General features: G+C 42.1%; 1 protein-coding gene across 3 annotated transcripts in view; it reads right to left on the bottom strand.

The window, feature by feature from the left end:
* prdm15 (PR domain containing 15) overlaps positions 1 to 23,198 on the bottom strand; it is a 97,641-nt gene that overhangs the window by 38,051 nt on the left and 36,392 nt on the right. For 2 of the 3 annotated variants that reach the window (XM_072260027.1, XM_072260028.1), the window contains exons 7-13: positions 22,973 to 23,080; positions 21,678 to 21,776; positions 16,165 to 16,383; positions 15,428 to 15,560; positions 10,497 to 10,615; positions 6,713 to 6,807; positions 1,157 to 1,253 (exon numbers count right to left, since the gene is read on the bottom strand). In XM_072260027.1, coding sequence (XP_072116128.1) covers positions 1,157 to 1,253; positions 6,713 to 6,807; positions 10,497 to 10,615; positions 15,428 to 15,560; positions 16,165 to 16,383; positions 21,678 to 21,776; positions 22,973 to 23,080 — 870 coding nt within the window. The remainder of the gene's footprint in view (positions 1 to 1,156; positions 1,254 to 6,712; positions 6,808 to 10,496; positions 10,616 to 15,427; positions 15,561 to 16,164; positions 16,384 to 21,677; positions 21,777 to 22,972; positions 23,081 to 23,198) is intronic. The other variant, XM_072260029.1, reaches the window with a different exon arrangement.

Below are 23,198 nucleotides of genomic sequence, written 5' to 3'. Positions count from 1 at the left end.
GCTGCACGAGTTGTCGTGAGGCAGAACTGGATTACTGCACACAGTTTTTGTCACCCCTGTTACAAGGAAGATGTGGCTAAACTGGAAAAAGTGCGAAGAAAGATGGTGCCAGGGCTCGAGAGCCTGAGCTATAGGGAAGAGGTTGGCAGGCTAGGTCTTTATTACTTGGAATGCAGAAGAATGAGGGCGATCTGATCGAAGTGTTTAATATTATGAGATGCTTAAATAAGGTGGATAGCAAGAGAGTTCAAAATCAGGGGGCATAGATTTAGGATGGGAGGGGAAAGATTTAAAAAGAACCCGAGGGGAAACTTTTCCTGTGTAGAGGGTGGTGCCTATGTGCAATGAGCTGCCAGAGGAAGTGGTTAAAGTAGGTGCAATACCATCATTTATGAAACACCCAGAAAGGGATATGGGCCAAACAAAGGAAAATGGGATAAGGTGAGTGAGCAGTGTGGTTAGCGTGGACTGGTTGGATCGAAGGGCCTGTATCCATGCTGTACTGCTCTGCGACATTCATGGAACAAGCATGGCCCAGAAACCATCCGTTCAGCCACTGCCTGTTGTAGCTCCCTGAAAGAGGTGTATAATCCCACACCAGAACCCTGTAAGCTTCAAGAATTTATCCAGTTCTCTAACCTACATGCTTAAATAATTCTAAAGTAACCAACCTTTTTTCTTTAGTTACAGAGAGACACAGCAGTGTAACACCCTTCGACTTCACCAACTCTGTTGACCTATTTTGCTAGATTATATTTTTCTTGACAGCTCTTCAGTAATTTTTGAGGAACCACTTACCATGCAGATAAATGATGGGGCCCTCTGACGAGCATTTCAATAAGGGACTGCTGTGGAAGACTGTATCACTGATATAAGAATTGGGCACATTTCTTTCATAGGCTATTTCCAGGCTCTAAACTACTCTGCAGCTCAGCGACAAAGTTTATTTGTATGCTGTGATGCTGAGCAATCCAGACCAGATTCTTTTCCTGGTTTGCACTGAGGCACCCAACATCAATGCGACTGGACATTGTGCCGTAGGTGACCTGGCACTTTTACGTCTGGGAGGGGTGATGCTAACTGAATGGGAGTCAAAAATCCAAAAACTGGTACAGCGCTCAACAAGGGTCGTCTCTTTCACTGACAGCAAATTTACCTCTTTTACCTGTTCGACAGTTGTGAAACTCCAGTGCAGTCCTGATGCGGAAAGCTTTCAGACATGTCGGACACTGGAACATGTAGCAATCATCCACCTGGAGGATAATGGTAGCGGTAGTTTAATATAAACTGATATAGAAGTTTGACACACACTAGCTGAAAATCAGTACATGAAGTGACACACAGTAGCAATACCATTGTCATCAATACCCTGAATTATCACCACTGACCAGAAACTCAGCTGGATCACCCACCTACACCATGTGACCAATACGAGGAAGTAAAAAGTTAAGTATCGTGTCATTCTGATATCCCAAAGGAATGCCCTTCCTGTTGAATCATGTCCAGCAGCAGTCATAAAAGGTTCACATGAGCCCACCCTATTCTATCATTGTAAACCTTCAAGCCCTCCACCACTGACACATTATGGCTACAGCATGTACCACATACAAAGCATAGTACAGTTACTTCTCCTTATCACTCGGATAGCTCCTCCTTACCCACAACATCTACTGAACACGAGGATGTCAAGTGGTCGAAAACGCCAGCATGGCTCTTCCTGACTACATTCTGAGTTTTAAACACATTGCTCTTCCTTCATCAGAAGGGGCATAAACCTGAGAACTTCAGCATTCGTGAGATTATTTCACCAGAAGGACTGAAACAGCCCATCATCATGATTACCATCTCACTGGCAATTAGAAAGGGACAATAGCTTCTGGCTTGGCCTGTGATGCCCACATCTCAAAAGGAGAATTTAAAATGACCACCAGATTGAAATAGAGGAACAAGCTTCGATTGAGGATATGGGCTTGGGATGATGGGCATAATTTTAAAGTGATTGGAAAAAGCATGGCGGGGGGGGTGGAGAGAAACGTCATAAGGAGGTTTTTAATGTAGAGAATGGGGGGTGCAAGGGGTACTGGTCGAGGCAGGTACATCAGGGACATTTAAGAAACTCTTAGATATGCACATGGATGATAGAAAAATGGGGGGCTGTGTGGGAGGGAAGGGTTGGAATGATCCTGGAGTAGGGTTAAAGGTTGGCACAACATGATGGGCCAAACGGCCTGTATTGTGCTGCAATGTTTCATGTTTTACTTTAAGCTGCAGGCAGAAAAGCAATCAATTAAGATAGCGAGTTGAGGTACCCAAAGGGAAACAAGTAATGATGTCAGACTCAAACACGAGGAATTCTGCAGATGCTGGAAATTCAAGCAACACACATCAAAGTTGCTGGTGAATGCAGCAGGCCAGGCAGCATCTCTAGGAAGAGGTACAGTGAACGTTTCGGGCCGAGGCCCTTTGTCAGGACATCCTGACGAAGGGTCTCGGCCCGAAACGTCGACTGTACCTCTTCCAAGAGATGCTGCCTGGAATGATGTCAGACTGTCCAGCCGCAGCCGATAAACCGTGCAGCACTTGAAATATCATCCAAGTGCTCCTCCAGTTAAGACGTGCTTCACCAGCTCTCACACATCCAGTAGAAATTGTGCAGGTGACGGCAAACGAGCACTGTACACTATTCAACATCTCCCTATCTACTCACAGCTCTCTGTGCGTGGCCTTAACGCCAGGACAAAACTGGTCTGGGTAGCACAGCTTGTTTCCACACAGCAAACCTGTGAGACCACTGCAACTACATGCATCACCGACACTGTCACTGGACAGCAATGGGCCGCCCTGGCAGATTATTCCTACATGTCGCATCCCGATTTGAAATTCAAATTATAACAATGGCAATCTCAATCAATGTCTATGAGATCACAAGGCATAGGAGCACAATTAGGCCATTTGGCCCATCAAGTCATCTCCGCTATTCTATCATGGCTGATTTATTATCCCTCTCGACCCCATTCTTCTGCCTTCACCCTGTAACCTTTGACATACTTATTAATCAAGAGTCTAACAACCTCCACTTCAAATGTACTCAATACTTGTCGTCCACAACCGTCAATGGCAATGAATTCCACAGATTCACCACTCTTCGGCTAAACAAGTTCCTCCTTGTATCTTTTCTGAAGGGTTGTCCTATTCTGAGGCTGTGTCCTCTAGTCCTAAACTTCCCCACTTAAGGAAACATCCTCACCATATCCACTCTATCTACAGTGCCTATCAAAAGTATTTACCACCCCCCACCCCTGGAAGTTTTCACGCTTTATTGTTTTACAATATTGAATCACAGTGGATTTAATTTGGCTTTTTTTGACACTGATCAACAGAAAAAGACTCTTTTGTGTCAAAGTGAAAACAGATCTTACAAAGTGATCTAAATTAATTATAAATATAAAACACAAAATAATTGATTGTGTAAGTATTCACCCCGTTCAAGCCAGTATTTAGTAGATGCACCTTTGGCAGCAATTACAGCCATGAGTCTGTGTGAATCAGTCTCCGTCGGTTTTGCACATCTGGACACTGCAATTTTTCCCCATTCTTCTTTACAAAGTTGCCCAAGCTGTCAGATTGCATGGTGATCATGAGCGAACAGCCCTTTTCAAGCCCAGCCACAAATTCTCAATTGGATTGAGGTCTGGATTCTGACTTAGCCACTCCAGGACACTAACTTTGTTGTTTTTAAGTCATTCCTGTGTAGCTTTGGCTTTATGCTTGGGGTCATCGTCTTGGTGGAAAACAAATCTTCTCCAAAGTCACAATTCTCTTGCAGACTGCATCAGGTTTTCCTCCATGATTTCCCTGTACTTTGCTGCATTCAGTTTACCACCTACCTTCACAAGCCTTCCAGGGCCTGTTGGGGTGAAGCATCAACACAGCATGATGCAGCCACCACCATGCTTCACAATAGGGATGGTGTATTTTTGATGATGTGCGGTGTTTGGCTTATGCCAAATATAGCATTTAGTCTGATGGCCAGAAAGCTCAATTTTGGTGCCATCAGACCATAGAACCTGCTTGCCTCCCACAGGCCTTCTGGCAAACTCTAGCATACATTTCATGTGAGTTTTTTTTCCCCCCAACAGTGGCTTTCTCTTTGCCTCTCTCCCATAAAGCTGTGACTGGTGAAGCACCCAGGCAACAGTTGTATGCACAGTTTCTCCCATCTCAGGCACTAAAGCTTGTAACTCCTCCAGAGCTGTCATAGGTCTTTTTGTGTCCTCCCTCACTAGTCCCCTTCTTGCACAGTCACTCAGTTTTTGAGGCCAGCCTGCTCTAGCCAGATTTACAGCTGTGCCATATTCTTTCCATTTCTTGATAATTGACTTAAGGGATATTCAGTGACTTGGATACAACAAAATTTCCATCTGTGCTTTTCGATAACCTTGTTGTGGAGCTGCATGGAGTTGTTCTTTTGTCTTCATGGTGCAGTTTTACCCAGGATACTGACTCAACAGCAGCTGGACCTTCCGGATACAGGTATATTTTCACTACAATCGGTTGGAACACCTTGACTCCACAAAGTCTCCAAAAACTGATCTCCATTTAACTAATTATGTGACTCCTAAAACCAACTGGCTGCACCAGTGATGATTTGGTGTGTCATATTAAGTGGGGGGGGGGTATGTCGACTCAGACCATGAGAGGCCTGCGTCACGCATTTTCATGCCTTACAAGGCGCAGATTGGAAGCCTATGTGGGGCGCCACTCCTCGCACAGACTAGAGCAATATGTGTTGGGCACGCGGCCAAGTGGTTAAGGCATTCGTCTAGTTATCTCAAGGTTGCTAGTTCGAGCCTCAGCTGTGGCAGCATGTTTGTGCCCTTGAGCAAGGCACTTAATCACACATTGCTCCAGTCTGTGTGTGTGGGGGGGGGGGGGGAGGGAATACCTATGCAATCAATTATTTTGAGTTTTATATTTGTAATTAATTTAGATCTTTTTTTTGAGATCAATTTCCACTTTGAGACTTAAGTCTTTTTCTGTCGATCAGTGTCAAAAAAGCCAAATTAAATCCACTGTGCTTCAAGGTTGTGGAACAATAAAACATGAAAACTTCCAAAGAGGGCGAATACTTTTTATAGGCACTGCTAAGTCTTTCAGTATTCAATAGACTTCAAAGAGATGCCCTTCATTCTTCTAAACTCCAGCAAGTACAGGCACACAGCCAAAAACTCACCATACATTAAACCTTTAAATCCTGGGATCATTCTTGCGAACCTCCTCTGGACCCTCTCCAATGTCAGCACAACCTTCATTAGATAGGGAGCCCAAAACTGCTCATAATACTCCAAGTGTGGTCTGACCTATACCTTACAAAGCCTCAGCGTTACATCCTTGCTTTGATATTACGTCCTCAATATAAATGCTAACATCGAACTTGCTTTCCTTACCACAAACTCAACCTGCAAGTTAACCTTCAGGGAATCCTTCAGGAGGACTCCCAAGTCCGTTTGCACCTCTGACTTCTGAATTTACTCCCCGTTTAGAAAATAGTCTATGCCTTTATTTCTACTATCAAAAGTGCACGAACGTACACTTGTCACTGTTGGACAAGTCCTTTCCTGGGAGGACACATCAGTTACAGCCCTGCTTCACTTTCATAGAATTGTGCAACACAGAAAGGGGCCACTCAGTTCGCACCCTTATAAAGAGATGATGGATTTTTGTTTAAATTAACCAACTGGTTATTTTTGCTTCTAATATCAGCCTTTATGAAGATAGATCAAGCTTGAGCCAAGAGTCAACTTTTTAATGATTAGAAAGAAACATTAATCACTGATGAACAGACTAGAAGTTTCTATTTGGCCCTCCTGTCCCTACCTCCTCCCACACATACTTAAGTAAACCAAATCCTCAGTCTCCCTCGTTTATGAGTAGATGCCAACATGATGACTCAACTGAGCCTACCTTTTTGGCCCATGCCAAGTTGCCTACACCTATTCACCTTTCCCTATACAGGATCTCAAAACAATACACTCCTCACACTCCCTCGGTGCTTCATTATTCATTGTCCAAAACCCACCCAAACTACCCCGATTTTCCCAGCCTCTGTACCCAACATTTAATTTTCCCTTTATAAATGGTAGACTCAAAATCATCGGTAAGCTTTCCTGTGGCAAGTTGAAAGAAATCCAACACATCCTCTTACTTTGATGTACAACATAGAGCCATAAAACATTATACATACAGAAGAGTTTGATGGTACCGGGCCTGAATTGGGGAGGGGGGAGGAGTCCCAAAGTTCAAAGTTAATTTATTAATGAAGTACATATATGTCACATATACAACTATGAGATTCATTTTCTCATTGAAAGCTACCAAATATTGAAAGGCCTAGATAGAGTGGATATGGAGAAGGTGTTTCCTATAGTGGGAGAGTCTAGGACTAGAGGGCATCGCCTCAGAATCGAAAGACGCCCCTTTAGAACAAAGATGAGGAAAAATTTCCTAGAAGGTGGTGAATCTGAGACATTTATTGCTACAGATGGCCGTGGAAGCCAATTCATTGGATTATTTAAAGCAGAGATTCTTGATTAGGCCTAATGGCCTAGTTCTGCTCCTATGTCTTATGATCTTATTTCCCACTGAACAGCAGCAAGATTTCATTCACTGTACAAATTCCAATAAAAAGGCAATTAATATCAGTGGCTTTCACCTCATTCCTGCTGTGCTTATAAGAGACGTGTTGCTTCAAACTTTCCTTCCGGCTGAATTGTTTCTCGCATTCATCACATTTGTAAAGTTTATCACCTGAAGGTAAAAGAAAATTAAATTAAAAGGTCAACTATGATCTTAAATCTACTTTTAACCACGTAATTCAGCTTGGGTCAGCAAGCAGCAACAGTACAGAGGAATGACTCATTTTTGTCAGAGATCACATGGAGTTCGATAGCAAGTGATGGCACATTCGTGCGTGTGTAGCCTTAGTAGTGCATGTGTGGATTTACCATTTTTAATTTGTTGGATTGCAACCTATTTGGGTTGTACATGTTCACCCTAATACTGTTGCTTCTCTTTAAGTTTCCATTGATGGGTCAATCAATAATAGAACTCCTCTTGGAATCGCTTAAGAACACAAGACGTATAATAAAGGAGGTTTTTAAACCATTCACTTATCACTTTAGTTAAATGTAGTATCAAAATGATAGCAGCAATGATAAGTTGTTGCATCTCTAATTATATCTAACATTAACTGTAGTGATGGGAATTTATATAATACAGTAATGTGCAAGGGTCCTAGGCATATATAGATAGGGCACCCAAGACTTTTGCATGGTACTGTATTTGTCAAAGTGGAGTGGAGAGGAAGATGCTAAATCTGACAGGAGTGAAGGACATTGAAATGGCGAGGGTGAAGCGCCATGGGACGGGTGACAGAGAAGTACTGGGGGTGCAGACACACCCAGCCCTGGGACACCAGGCAAAGCTATTTTATTCCAAATCATTTGTTTATTTATCATTACAGAATGTATCTTTAGTGCTTCCCATTTCCTCCCCCTTTCCTCAACCACGATTCCACCTCTCCCTGCCCCCTCCCCACTCTCAGTACACAATAGAGACTTATATCAGAATCAGGTTTATCATCACTCATATGTGTCAAGAAATCTGCTTTTTTTTGTGGCAGCAGTACAGTGCAATTAAATTGACTACTGTACTGTGTAAAAGTCTTAGGCTCCTCAGCTATATACATGTGCTTAAGACTTTTGCACAGTACCGTACATGTCATACCTAACCTGGCAACTCATAGCAGATGGAGCCTGGTTCTGTATTTAATCCACATTGGAGATAGGCCTTTCTGCTGTATCAGATCTGGGGCTTCGTATAGAAAGATGTACAGAGGAACTAACCAATGAATCTGCTATCCTGAATGTATTTATTGCGCCATTTGAGAGGATGTTTCATTCTATTTTCTACACTACAGATGACTTGAAAGTGAATAATGCCCAGAGTGAAATTTCCATTTGCCAGCACAAGAGTAAATTTTTGGGACATAATGGTGGGAGTTCAAAGTAAATTTATCGAAGTAGCAGAGCAGTAGAGCTACTAGGACTTGATGTTTCAAACCGTGGTAAGTTGGCACTCCTGATGTTGGCAGTGGGTTTGGTGTGGTGACAAGGAGGGAGGGTAGGTACGTCATCGGGGTCATCAGGTGGGCACCCTCCTTTCGTTGATAAGCCCACGGCGTCTCCAGAGGGCTCAACAGTGCTACCTGGTGTCCCAGATACATCCCCCCCCCCCCAGTTCCATACCCTCCTGTCTTCATCTTGCAGCCCAGTTGTCTTTCCTTTTAATCCAAATCCAATCGCTGCTTTCTTCTGCTGCGTTTGACAAGGATTTGATTGCTTGTTGGAGGGAGTGACCCCTCATCCCCATCTTCAATAGACTGGTCGTAGATGTAGCAACGAATCCCCTGCATCCCACTTCTACAGGGAAAATCTTGGTCTGTACATGCACTCAGTGGCCACTTTATTAGGTTCAAGAGTGGAACCCAGTGCGGACTTCTACTGCTGTAATCCACCCACTTAAATGTTCGACATGTTGTGTGTTTGGAGATGCTCTTATGCACACCACTGTTGTGACTCATGGTTATTTTAGATACCCTCGTCTCCTGTCACCTTGAAGCAGTCTGGCCATTCTCTTCTTGACCTTTCTCACTACAAGGCATTTTTCCCTCCACAGAACTGCCAGTCACTGGATGTTTTTGTTTTTCCGCACCAATCTCTCTAAATCATAGAGATTGTTGTGTGTGAAAATCCCAGGACATCAGCCGTTTCTGAGATACTCATATCGCACCGTCTGGCACCAACAATCATTGCATGGTCATTGTCACTTAGATCACATTTCTTCCCCATTCTGATGGTTGGTCTGAACAACTAAACCTCTTGACCATGTCTACACGCTTTTATGCATTGAGATGGCGCCACGTGATTGACCGATTAGGTATTTACATTAATGAGCAGGTATACAGGTGTACCTAATATAGCAGCCACTGAGTGTACATGTCACCATGTACAACCCTGAGATTCATTATCTTGTGGGCATACAGAATAACAACTGTAACAGAATCAACAAAAGACCACCCAACCCGGGCATTCAGCCAGACTGCAGAAGACAATAAACTGTGCAAATACAAAGAGAAAGAAATAGTAATAATAAGTAATATTACTTATTAATAATATTAATAAAGTAATAAATAGTATAAGCAATAATCGAGAATGTGAGGTGAAAGTGAAGTTGAGTGAAGTTATCCCCATTGGTTCAAGAGAGCTGATGGTTGAGAGGTAGTAATTGTTCCTGAACCTGGTGGTGAGAGTCCTGAAGCTCCTGTACCTTCTTCCTGATGGCAGCTGTGAAAATAGAACATGTCCTACGTGCGGGCTCCCTGATGATGTGATGTTGCTTTCCTGCGACAGTAGATGTGCTCAATGGTTGGGAGGGCTTTACGCGTGATGGACTGGGCCATATCTACAATTTTCTGTAGGATTTTCCGTTCAAGGGCATTAGCCTTTCCATACCAGGCTGTGATGCAGCCAGTCAATATACTTTCTACTGCACATTCTAGGAAGTTCGTCAAAGTTTTGGATATCTCTGCAAACTCCTAACGAAGTAGAGGCGCTACTGTGGTTTCTTCGGAACTGCACTTACGTGATGGGCCCGGGACAGGTCCTCTGAAATAATAAAACCGAGGAATTTAAAGTTGCTGACTCTTTCCACCTCTGTCTGGCTTCAGGAGAAGGGGCCAGTCTTCATCTGAAGATCAGTGATCAGCTCCTTGGTCTTGATTACATCAGCTCTATTTGTCACACGTACATCGAAACATACAGTGAAATGCGTCGTTTGTGTCAACGACCAACGCAGTCCAAGGATGTGCTGGGGGCAGCCCACAAGTGTCATCATGCTTCATGCCCACAATTTACTTACTCTTTGGAAAACCGGAGCACCCGGAGGAAACCCACGCAGTCAGAGAGAGAACGTAGAAACTCCTTACAGGCAACAGTGGGGAGGGAACTCCAATTGCCGACACTGCTAAAAGTTACTCAGACCACCATGCTACCATGACATCCTAGCGTGCCTGCCCTAAAGGCAACTAGCATTGTCATTGCTGGCTGCTCTCCAGTGATTACCTTTGAAAGCTCACGTCAGAACTCACCAGTTCCTCCTCCTTTAATGAAATGGTTTATCAGCACTAAATGCTTAAAGCTCAAAGTACAAGAGAAAACTCAAGTCCCCTAGCACCTAGCAAGGGGAACGAATGACCAAGAGGGCTGATGTTGGTATAAGTGTTTTCGTACTTGGATATTGTGGGGAACAGAAAATGAGATATGTAGATAAAGCATTTCCAGATCATTTACAAAAAAACAGATGTTAAACTGCTCACATGCTACTGTCTCAAGGACTTGAGTATTTGAATAGATAATAAGGCTGGATGTTGGCTTTACCATGAGAACGGATGTGCCTCTTCAGATTGCTGCTGTTGTTGAAGAATTTATCACAGAGGTAACACTGGTAGACTCGCAGGTCACCTGAACGTCTCAGTATCTTTCTGTGTGTGTCAGGCCTGTGGACGTGAATACACGATTAACAGCAGCGCATCTCATACACACATTCACATGATCGACGTGGGTTAAGAAGTGCTGTTTATCTTAATGCAAGTCTCTCGCAGAAGCTTACAGCATTGGCCACGTTGGTGCTTTTAAGAACTTAATTGAAAAGGTTAGACCAATTCAGTCTGTTAAGCCTGATCCATCAGTCATTGAGAACATTGTCAAATGACATTTCCCCTTCAGACTCTCACTCACTCCTCCCACTGGGTGCCAAGCCCCCACTGCCAATGTTCCCTCTAATTTTTAGTAGTCAGTGTGCGCAAAAATCTTATGTTGTGCAAATTTTTTTCCTCTGACAAAAGTACGTGTGCACTGAATGCACACATGGCACAGTTTATGCAGCTTTACAAAATATTTGACACAAAACTGCACAGAATAACAACAAAAATAACATTTTTAAGTCACTCAGTTAATTTTTCTCTCTCCTGTCTTCGGCATTTACCCATTCTTTGTAAACTCTATCTAGACTAACAGAACCTCCATCCAATTGATATGGTCTTACTCTCAAAGGGTATTTCACATTTAAAGATGTCTTGTAGGGCATTATGTATCCCATTCTAATAGTCTTTGATAACAGGGCATTCCCAGAAAATATGATAATGGTTTGCATTTTGATTTCCACAATTTCTCCAGCAAACAGGGGGTGTTATATATTTTGGGTATATACCTCAAGAATGGTTGAAAAGAGATAAATATTTAATGAATGTACTGCTGGTGGCTGGTAAAGAGACCCTTACCGAGGAAATGGTTATCACAGGAAAGCCCAACTCTAAATGTATGGATTGAAATTACAACGGACATTTACAAAATGAAGATAACAGCATCTGTTAATCATAAGTTGGAACAATTTTATTCATACTGGAAAAAATGGTTTAACTACATAACACCTCATAGACCTGATTTTATTCTCACAAGTCAATGAATATGTTGTAAAAAAAAAGATCACTCCCTACTCTGTACATAGTTTTCTTCTTTCGATTGTTCTTTCTTTCCTCTCCTTTCTATCAGATAAATATTATGTGGAGATTTGTGACAAATATGATTATATATGTACAGTATCTGAAATACATCTTATGGAAATGTTTGAAGATGAAATTCAATAAAAAATAAATAGCAAAAAAAAAAAGAAAAAGAAAAACTTGAACGGGTACATGGATGGGAGGTGTATGGAGGGATATGGTCCAGGTGCAGGTCAGTGGGACTAGGCAGAAAAATGGTTCGGCACAGCCAGGAAGGGTCAAAAGGCCTGTTTCTCTGCTGTAATGTTCTACGGTTCTATGACAGCTTTTGATTCTCATTAACATATCCAAATGACAATCACCTAAACGGTTTCTCAGCTTGTTTTGAGTTGATTCATTAGGCTAAAACCTCACTCACAGTCCGCACTAGACGCAAGAAAGGTTCCCCCAATGTCCATCAACTGTGCAAGGTCGCAAAACTGTTCATTTTGAAGTACAAGTGCCACCATTTGAGCAAAGTTTGAAATCAGTTTGGATTTAATTTTTTCTTGCACAGAAAATTTGAAATCATTAAACTTTCTATTACAGTATTTTCAGCTAGAAAATCATGATATTTTAGACATAAGGCATTAACTTGTTCATCGCCATATGTGAAGTCACAATCTGCAATTGCGGAGAAATCAAAAGCTGACCATTCTTGTTCCTCATCTTCAGGAAACCTTTCTTCAAAATGAACACAAAGACTATAAAGGTCAACAGCAAACTTGTATCTACTGTGATGTTTTCTTCACATTCTTGGCTTAGCAAAACTTTAACTTTGTCACTCCACGAAACATCGTCTCCCAGATCCCGGAAAAGGATAGGTGAAGTGACGTAAATTAGTGACGTGCATTGTGGTATTTGAAAAACCGACTAACTAGTTAACAGAAACATTTAGCTGAAAGATTATTTTCAATAAGTATCATTATTAATTACTACATTATTTTAGGTAACTAACCTTTTGTGCGCACATTAATTTCCATTGTGTGCTAGTTTTAGTATTACCCGTGGAAACGAAATACATAAATTATCACTATATGCAGATGATTTGTTATTATATATCTCTAATCCGGAGAAGTCAATTCCTGCTATTCTAGCTTTGTTGGCTCAATTTAGTAATTTTTCTGGCTACAAATTAAATCTTAATAAGAGTGAATTATTTCCCCTAAACAAGCAGGCACCTATTTATGCATGTTTACCATTTAAATTGGTTACCGACTTATTTATATATTCAGGGATTATAATTACGAAAAAGTATAAAGATTTATTTAAAGCTAATTTTTTTACCTTTAATTGATCAGATTCAACTTTTGTTTACTAAATGGTCACCAATAACTTTGTCTTTGACTGGTCGGATTAATGCTACTAAGATGATTATTTTGCCTAAATTTCTATATGTATTTCAATCGGTTCCAATTTTTATCCCAAAATCTTTTTTCGATAATGTTGATTCTAAAATTTCCTCATATATGTGACAGAACAAAAATCCTAGGCTAGGTAAAAGGTATTTACAGAAATCCAAAAAAGAGGGGGAGCTCGCCCTCCCGAATTTTAGATTTTATTATTGGGCAATTAATATTCGATACTTAAAATTTTGGTTACGAGTTTTGAATGCATCTTTAAATCCACATTGGGTAAATCTTGAATGTAATTCATTACAAGGGTCTTCTTTGGGTTCAGTTTTAGGAACTTTGCTTCCTTTTATTTCTTCTAAATTGTATAAACAAATGAATAATCCAATAGTTAAGCATACTTTACGTATATGGTTTCAATTCCAAAGATTTTTTGGGTTCAATCAATTTATTTTAGCAAGTCCTATTATATCTAATTTCCTTTTTCAACCTTCCACTATGGATCAAGCTTACTTTGATTGGAAAACCAAAGGTATAGTACGTTTTTGTGATTTATTTTTGGATAATTGTTTCATGTCTTTTGATCAACTTTCTAATAAATATAATTTACCCAGATCTCACTTTTTTAGATGCCTACAGATTAGAAACTTTTTGATTACTGCTTCTCCTAATTTTCCACACTCATATCCAATGGATACTTTGGAAAAAATTTTAGATCTGAATCTCTCTCAGAAAAGTGTTGTAGCAATTATTTATAACATAATTATGAATTCATGTCCTGATGTTTCCAATAAAACTAAAACTGATTGGGAAAGAGAACTTAAGATTATTATACCGATTGAAAAATGGGAAAAAAATTCTTCAATTGGTTAATTCATCCTCTATATGTGCTAAACATGTGTTGATACAGTTTAAAGTAGTGCATAGGGCTCATATGTCCAAAGATAAACTGTCTCGTTATTATTCTTATATTAATCCTATAAGTGATAGATGTCATTCCGAGATAGCCTCTTTAACTCACGTTTTGGTCATGTACTTTGTTGGAAAAATATTGGAAAGATATTTTTGATATTATTTCAACGGTTTTGAATACAGACTTACAACCTCACCCAATTACTGCTATTTTTGGATTACCAATGATGGACTCAAATCATTTAATCTCTTCAACTCGTTGGATGATTGCTTTAATGGCTAGAAGATCCATTTTGCTGAATTGGAAAGAGATTAACCCTCCTACTGTATTTCACTGGTTTTCACAAACTATATTGAGTTTAAATTTGGAAAAAATTCGAAGTGTGGTTTATGACTCTTCCATTAAATTTGAAAAAACTTGGAGGCCATTTATTCAGACTTTTCATATGATGTAATTTGACCATATCCAAACTTATTTTACTTCTCTGTACTGCTGGTTGAGAGGAATGGAGTCGTCGACACTAAGGTTTTCTTTTCTTCCATTTTTACGTTGTTAAAATTGCCCAAGTCTTTTTAGTTTAGTTGACTAATTCTGTTTAGATTAGTTTTTTTGGGGGGTGGGGTTTTTTTTTCTTTTTCATGATTTTTCTCCAGTTATTTTTTTTGTTCTGTATTACTCATTGCTATCCTACATGATTGGGAGTTTTGTCAATTTATACTATTTGGTTTTATAATTACTCATCTTAAGTATAACAATGTATTTCCAACAATTTTGTATTATTGCTATGTTATGTTTATATTTTATGAAACTAATAAAGAGATTGAAAAAGAAAGAAAGAAAAACGTGTGCGTGTGCACACACGCACAGCTTAGAGGGAACATAGCCCACTGCCCTCATCTGCCCGCTGCACAACCCTTAGTTCTCATTCATCTTCCTTTTGCAGCTCATTGAGCTCTTCTCACTTAGACCTATTTGCCTGCTGTCCCACCACTCCCCCTCATTTCATCTCCCCTCTATTCTTCCAAACCAGATGGAGGATCTCAAACCAAAGCATCGACTATCATTTCCCTTCATGAATGCTGCCTGACCCACTGCATTCCTCCAGCTGCCAGTTGTTCATATTCCAGCTTAATTTGCCTTCCTTGGCTTAGAATTTTTTAGACACTGAACATCCATTAACTGAAGCAATCAATTTAGCTGCAGCAGAGAGAATCATACAGTTTTCAGCCTTTATGTCTTAACCCCCCACATGAATGGCCCTTCTCTGTTCAGGTTCAATTGTCCTAGATTCCACCTCACCTCCTGTGTGTCCTCTATCAGAAATGCAGTGCCACTCTGCTAAAGAAACTTTAGTTCCCCTTTTCCCCAGAATCATCTTTACCTCTCTGAAAAAAACTTCATTACATCCAAGATGAATGGGCCATTTTAGTGGTGCATAGGCTGCTGGGAAATGGTAAAGGTGTTGCAAGAGCCAAAATGTGCATTTAGTACCTTAGGATTTACCTCAAATTTAGACGTACATGACGGGCATTTCGCAACATTTTCCCTGAACTTAACATATCACCCATTCTTCCTTCACGGACAGATGTTTCCAGAGGTGCAGAGGTGGAAGAGGCTTTCACAACGCTCTCAGACACTGCAATAAAACGCAGTAGCGAGAATTACAGAAAAGGCAGTGCAATGGATTTTTCTTAAATTGTATCTTCACCTCAATGAAAAGACCCAAATTCCACTCTTCACAGCACAAAACCAAAAGAAGCCATGTAGTCCATTAGACTCATTGTTATTCTTTCAAAGAGCAATTCAATTTACCCAACCTTGGCATTGTCCCTTGCCCTCTGCCCTTTACTTCTAGCAATTTGCTCTTGGTTGTATTTCTTTATCTTCTCTTGAAGGCTACTATTGCTTTTGTACCTACCGCACCATCAGGAAGCATATTTGTCTCACACCTTTCCTCAGGAAGTACAAACACAAAAAATACATTAAGTAAGAATTCTGCAAAAAACAAGAACTATATAATTTATGCTTTATAAATTTATTTCTGGTGAACGCTGTCTATGTTATGTGCCTGTGGATGCTGCTGTAAGTGAGCTTTTCATTCATCTGTGCACACATGTACTTGTGCATAGGACGATATATCCAACCATGCCTGTAGGATGCCCCTGTCCCCCAGCTCGTGTTGTAAGATGCTCCCAGCAACGCCATTTTATTGCCATTCAAAATGCAGAGACAGTCCCAACCTGTGTTCTGATTGTAGTCAGTGGGCAACTGCTCAGGCTCATCCCGCCGTAACTTCGGCTTCCGAGGCCGCCGGGCTCTGGGCTTCTGTTCTGGATTTGTGGCAGCTTCCACTACAACCGGGTGGTCAACGGAGAGAAGGCCCCCGACTCTATCAGGAACCAAATCTTTCGCTGTGGCAGGCACTCCATGAACTTGCTCCAAGTGATTCATCAGATGCTCTGCGGTAATCAAGATTAAATAAAAACATCAGCTCATAAATAGTAAGCAACGGTGCTGGGGTCAGATACATTGCTTGTTAATGCAAATATCTAATCAGCCTATCATGTGGCAGCAAAACTCAATGGATAAAAGCATGCAGACATGGTCAAGTTGTGGTTCAAACCAACATCAGAATGGGGAAAGAAATGTGATCTTATTGACTTTGAACATAGAATAATTGTTGGTGCCAGATGGGGTGGTTTGAGTATCTCAGTAACTGCTGATCTCCTGCGATTTTCATGTACAACAGGCTTTAGAGTTTACAGAGAATGGTGCAAAAAACAAAAAAAAAAACAAAATCCAGAGAGCAGCAGTTCTGTCAGCGAAAACACCTTGTTAGTGGGAAAGGTCAGAAGAACCAGACTGATTCAAGCTGACAGGAAGGTAACAGTAACTCAAATAACCACACGTTACAAGCAGACGAGCCTCTCTGAATGCACAGCATGTCAGACCTTGAAATGGATGGTCTTCGGCAGCAGAAGATCATGAATATACATTTGGTGGCCATTTTATCAAGTCCAGGAGGTACCCAATACAGTGGCCACTAAGTGGATATGCTGAAGGTGTATCTGTTCCAAAGGTGAGGCAGAAGACAAGCCACCGATGCAGAAAATGATGTGAAGATACAAGAGATTCACCAGCACCTGTAGCATTAACACTTTGAATCTGCACTTCCTGGAGTATGAGTCAATTTTACACCTGATTTTGTTTTCATTTCCATTGACACCACCAGAGACCAACTTCATGTGTTTTCAAAAGATAAAAATTCAACCCAGTGTAGATTTTGTTGCCACCGTTCTGAGCTAGTGTCTGGAACTGGGGTGGACAAATAAACAGCAACTGTCCCAAATTGAATTCTACTGTAGACACCCTGAAGGTGGAAGTCACGAGACAGCACCTCATCTCTGAAAACTGAGGTAAGACAACCCATCTAGCACACCTTGATCGACCACCGACTCTACCACAACATCGTCTAAATGCCTCACAAGTGATTCGAGAGGATATAACCACCAGCCAAAAATCAATCCAGAGATTGATCACTCCATATAAAGTCATAGGATGATAAAACACTGGAGGCAATTTGGCCCATCAAGCTCTTGCCAGCTCTTTGAAAAGGTTACCCAATTGATCTCGCCTCTTTCCACCTAACATCAGGTTCCTAAACCAGTGCAGATAACTTCACTCACCTCAATTGCTAAATTGACTCCACAACCTATGGAATCACTTTCAAGAACTGTACAACTCACGTTCTCAGTGTTATTTATGTTTTTCATTATTTGCTTGATTTGTCTTCTTTTGCACATTGCTTGTTTACCAGTCTTCGTCGTTTATATATTTCTTTTTATAAATTCTACTGTATTTCTCTACTTTCCTGTAAATGCCTGGAAGACAATGATTCTCAGGAGAGTACATGGTGATATAGGTACTTTGATAATAAATCTACTTTGACAAGACTTTGACTAATTGCTTGCATTGTTGAGAATCCAGTCAATGGAAAATTATTTATTAAATCTGCTCCACCATTCTTCCAGGGAGTGAGATCCAGACCACAGCAACTTCATGACCACTTTTTGTCCTTAATGTCATCTCTGGTTCACTTGCCAGTCATCTTACAAAAGAGAAAAAAGGTTGCCAAGTCTTTCTGCCATTGGAAACAGCCTTTCCTCGCTCAGCATTCCACTGCCACGGTCTGAATGACTTCTGCCCAGTTGCGCTCATTCCTATCATTGCAAAGTGCTTTGAGAGACTGGTTCTATCACATCTGAAATCCTGTCTGCCCACTACCCTGGATCGTCATCAATTTGCCTATCACACCAACAGGTCAACAGAGGACGCCATCTCCACGGCACTTCACTCTGCCCTGACCCACCTGGACAGCCCCAACTCTTACGTCAGAATGCTGTTCATTGACTTTAGCTTGGCATTCAATACTGTGATCCCCTCCAAGCTGATCACCAAACTTCGCCAGCTTGGTATCAGCTCATCCCTCTGCAACTGGACCTTGGACTTTCTGACTAATAGACCCCAATCAGTTAAATTAGACAACCTTTCCTCCTCCACTCTCACCCTGAACACTGGTGTGCCTCAAGGATGTGTGCTGAGCCCTCTTCTGTACTCCCTTTTCACCTATGACTGTGTTCCTGTTCATGGTTCTAACTCCATAATCAAGTTCGCAGACAACACCACAGTGGTTGGCCTGATCAGAGGGGATAACGAGACGGCCTACAGGGACGAGGTCCAGCACCTGGCCGCGTGGTGTGTAGACAACAACCTGGCCCTTAACACCCAGAAGACCAAGGAGTTCATTGTGGACTTCAGGCACACTAGGAGCCACACTCACGTCCCCATCTACATCAACGGAGCTGTAGTGGAGTTTGTATCAAGCTTCAAATTCCTTGGTGTCTACACTTCCAAGGATCTCACCTGGTCCCTGAACGCCTCCATCCTGATCAAAAAGGCACAACAGCACCTTTATTTCCTGCAGAGCATCAAGAAAGTTCACCTCTGTCCCAGGACCTAGCAGACTTTCACCGCTGTACCATTGAGAGCGTACTCACCAACTGCATCTCAGTGTGGTATGGCAATTGGCCCATATCGGACCGCAAAGCACTCCAGTGTGTGATGAAAACTGCCCAGCGGATTATCGGCACCCAATTGCCCATCAATAAGAACATCTGCCATAAACGCTGCCTGGGCAGGGCGAAAAGCATTATCAAGGATGCATCTCAGCCTAACCATGGACTTTTTATTCTCCTCCCATCCGGTAGGTGCTACAGGAGCCTCCGCTCCTGCACCAGCAGGCACAGGAAGAGCTTCTTCCCTGAGGCTGTGACCCTGCTGAACCTTACATCACAGCGCTAAGCAGTATTGCACCCATATTGTACTCTCAGTACTTTTATATTTGTGTGCTGTAGCACTTACTTTTTATTCGCAGTTATTTTGTAAATAACACTATTCTTTGCATTTCTGGTTAGATGCTAACTGCATTTCATTGGCTTTGTATCTGTACTCGGCACAATCACAATAAAGTTGAATCTAATCTAATCTAACTCCACTCTTTTGCAGTTTGATGATGCATTCCCTCTAACACAGCGACCAAACCTTTTAACAAGACTCCAAGTGTGGTCTCACCGGGTTGACTGCAATATAATGTCCCATTTCCTGTACTCAGTGCCCTAACTGATGAAGCCCAGAGTGCCAAATGACATTTTCACCACCTTGTCTACCCATGATGCCACTTTCAGTGAACATGGGTATACTTATACTCCTGTCTGATTGCCTGTTACACCGCTGGTGTTTAGGGCAGCAATGAAGGTCCTCCACCTCTGTCCTTGGCCATCTTCCCTATTGTGCCCCAAGTGTGACTCAGGAATCTCATTTCTGCCTCCACAGTACGGCGCCACGTTGGTCTCCTGCTCAGTGTCCTCTTGGTGACACTGAAGGGGTAGGGCGTGGTTGGAAATCTTCCTTAGCCAGGTCACTCTCTGTCACGTACCAGCATTCTGACCCATACAGCAGAGTGGACAGAACAAACATCTGGTATAGCTTCACCTTGGAGTGATCCGATCTGTACAAGATTCTGACCCATACAGGAGTGTGGACAGAACAAAGGTCCGGTACAGCTTCACCTTGGAGTGATCCGATCCGTACAAGATTCTGACCCATACAGGAGTGTGGACAGAACAAAGGTCCGGTACAGCTTCACCTTGGAGTGATCCGATTTGTACAAGATTCTGACCCATACAGGAGTGTGGACAGAACAAAGGTCCGGTACAGCTTCACCTTGGAGTGATCCGATCCGTACAAGATTCTGACCCATACAGGAGTGTGGACAGAACAAAGGTCCGGTACAGCTTCACCTTGGAGTGATCCGATCTGTACAAGATTCTGACCCATACAGGAGTGTGGACAGAACAAAGGTCCGGTACAGCTTCACCTTGGAGTGATCCGATCTGTACAAGATTCTGACCCATACAGGAGTGTGGACAGAACACAGAGCTTCACTTTGGTCTGGTCACTGTACTTGGTTGTTGACTTGTACTCCTACACACAGTGTTGTCCAGAGCACAACCACTCACTGTGCAAGTCCTGGTTTGACTTCCCAAAAGGCAACGCCTCATTCTTACCCGAATTGAAAAACATTTGGCAATCTTCAGCTCAATTTACTTCGATAATCAATATCTCCTTGTAATTTTTTGACAACCTTCTCTGCCTATGATACCACCTATTTCAAGTTTAAGTTCAAGTTTACTGTCATACAACCACACACATGGAAACAGCTAAACGGAACATTGATCCTCTGGGTACAAGGAGCAGAACACAGTACAGAGAGTAACACACACCACATACTGGCACAAAATAATACGAGCTTAAGTCCCTGGGTGGCATGGCCTGAAGACCGACAGGTTGACAAAGTGTGAGGTGCATGATTATTTAAGACAGTATAATGTTACTATCACTATTATAATAAAACAAGCTATCATAAAAATGTGTGAAACAGCAGCAATAAAAGTGGCCAGTGCCAGATGGAGCGTGGTTGGGAGTTGGGGAGCGGTGGGGGGAAGAGGCGGCAGGGCATTCTGTACACGTGTGCTGGGTGACTGCAAGGTGTTTAAAAAATCTATCAGCTTGAGGGTAGAAGCTACTACCCAGCCAGACAGTTCTGGTTCTTGTACTGCAGTACCTTCTGCCCGATGGCAGGAGATCAAAGAGGCACTGCATATGTAGCGCTTCAGATACATGGCCTGAACGGGGCGCCGGGGAGGGTGGGAAGGGGCAAAAACCCTGATGACATCTCCGGCAGTCCACACTATCCGTTGCAGGGTCTTTGTGATCTGACGCATCGTAACTCTCATATCAGAGAGTGATGCAGCTGCTCAGGACACTCTTGATGGTGCTTTGGTAGGATGTGGTGGGGTGTGTTATCTGATAACTTACTAATCAGGCCTTGTGTATTTACATCCAAATTGTTCAGATAAACAACAAATCTCCCAGCACCAACCCCTGTGGAACACCACTAGTCCCAGACTCCCAGTCCGTGAAACAAACCTCAATCATCACTTTCTGCTTCCTACCATTGAGCCAATTATGAATTTAATTACCAATCTCTCCTTGAACTACCCTTCCAGAATAGCCTGCAGGACCTTGTTAAAGGCCTTGCTAAGGTCTCTGACATTACCAGATGTGGTGAAAGCCATGCCAGAGATTTTTCTGGAGGGAGCATTCTGTTGGTACATCAGGCAAAGGGTCTTACCTGTGAGAAGATGCGGTTCCTGAAAGACATCAGAACAAACTTTACACGTCCATTGATTCAGTCCCACTGTATGGACTGCACTGCCTTCTTTAACTCTGTCTGGAGGAAAAGCATATCAACAGCAAGAAACCTTGAAATTTCATCCAGCTTGCGAGCATGAAGTAGCAGGAATTTTAACAAGGTAAAAACCTGGAATCATTTTGGAAATGGCAACCAAACCCTGAACGGAAACGGAGCCTTTCACATCCAGATCATGACCGTGCTTTATAATCAGTGACATTTAAGCAGCTAATGTGCCTATAGTCAGCTCCCATAAACAATGTGCTACTGACGAGGTCATCTGTTTAGTAGTATTGACTGAGGCATAAATATTGCCCTGGACACTGAGCTAACTGATATCCTCTTTTTTAAGTGGTATCACAAGATATGTTGCCTCCACTTGAGAGACACAACAGAGTCTCACGCTTAATCTCCAAAATATGGCACTTGCTGCATCGATTTCCTCTAACGCTGCACTGCAGACAGCGTGCAAATTTTAGTTTACTTTGGCATAGATAAGTTTGTTGGTGAAACCCATCCTGCACCCTGATCTATCTGGATCAAGGCTGATAAAAGGTCTGCAAAACTTTTACTTGCTTTCTGGTTTTACTTCCATATTTTTCTGTAAACCGTTGCAAGAAAATGAATCTTAAGGTAGTACTGCACACGTGCACTTTGATAATAAATTTTATTTTCACTTTGGTTTTACCATTACTTCAACATGTTACTGTAGGCGGTTAGCACAATGTTATTAGGGCTCGGGGTGGTGGAGTTCAGTGTTCAATTCTGGCACTGTACGTAAGCAGTTTGGATGCTCTTCCCGCGACTGCATAGATTTCCTCTGGGTGCTCCAGTTTCATCCCACCGTCCAAAGACATTCCAGTTAGTAGAAAAATTAGTCATTATAAATTGTCTTGTTAAACAGGCTAGGGTTAAACAGGTAGGTTGCTGAGCAACACGGCTCATTGCGCCAAAAGGGCCTGTTCCGCACTGTGTCTAAATGATTTGTAAAAAGTAGTTAAAAAAATCCTTGCCATCAAGAGCCAAAGTGTAGTTTACTTTGGCATAAATGAGTTTGTTGGTGAAACCTAGCCAGGAAACAAGATGAAAAGTCCCCATCCTCAAGGGATTAGGCCAGCCCATGAGATCATTTAGATTACAGTAAAGCTACACCATTTTCTACAGCCCCCATCACAACCCCAGACAAGGCAAGCACACTTAACAGACTGCTGACAGAGTGGCAGAGCATGGCTCACCTGGGGTCAATACCATAGACACTGTGGTGTTACTTCCCTTATCACATAAAGATGTTACAGACTGGATCTTGGGCAGCATTTTAAGCTCTTCGTCAGGCCGCCGCTCATCTAGGGAAAAGAATAAGTTTATCAGTAACGTATTCAGAATTGGCCTCCATTTCAGTTACATCGCAACTTCAAAACAGAAAGAACATTTTTCTTCCCCAAATGCAAGGCTGCTCAATCC

The sequence above is a fragment of the Mobula birostris genome, chromosome 6, assembly GCF_030028105.1.
Source record: "Mobula birostris isolate sMobBir1 chromosome 6, sMobBir1.hap1, whole genome shotgun sequence".
NCBI lineage: Eukaryota > Metazoa > Chordata > Chondrichthyes > Myliobatiformes > Myliobatidae > Mobula > Mobula birostris.
Note: the sequence above shows the minus strand (reverse complement) of the source record. Positions and strands in the feature narration are given on the sequence as shown.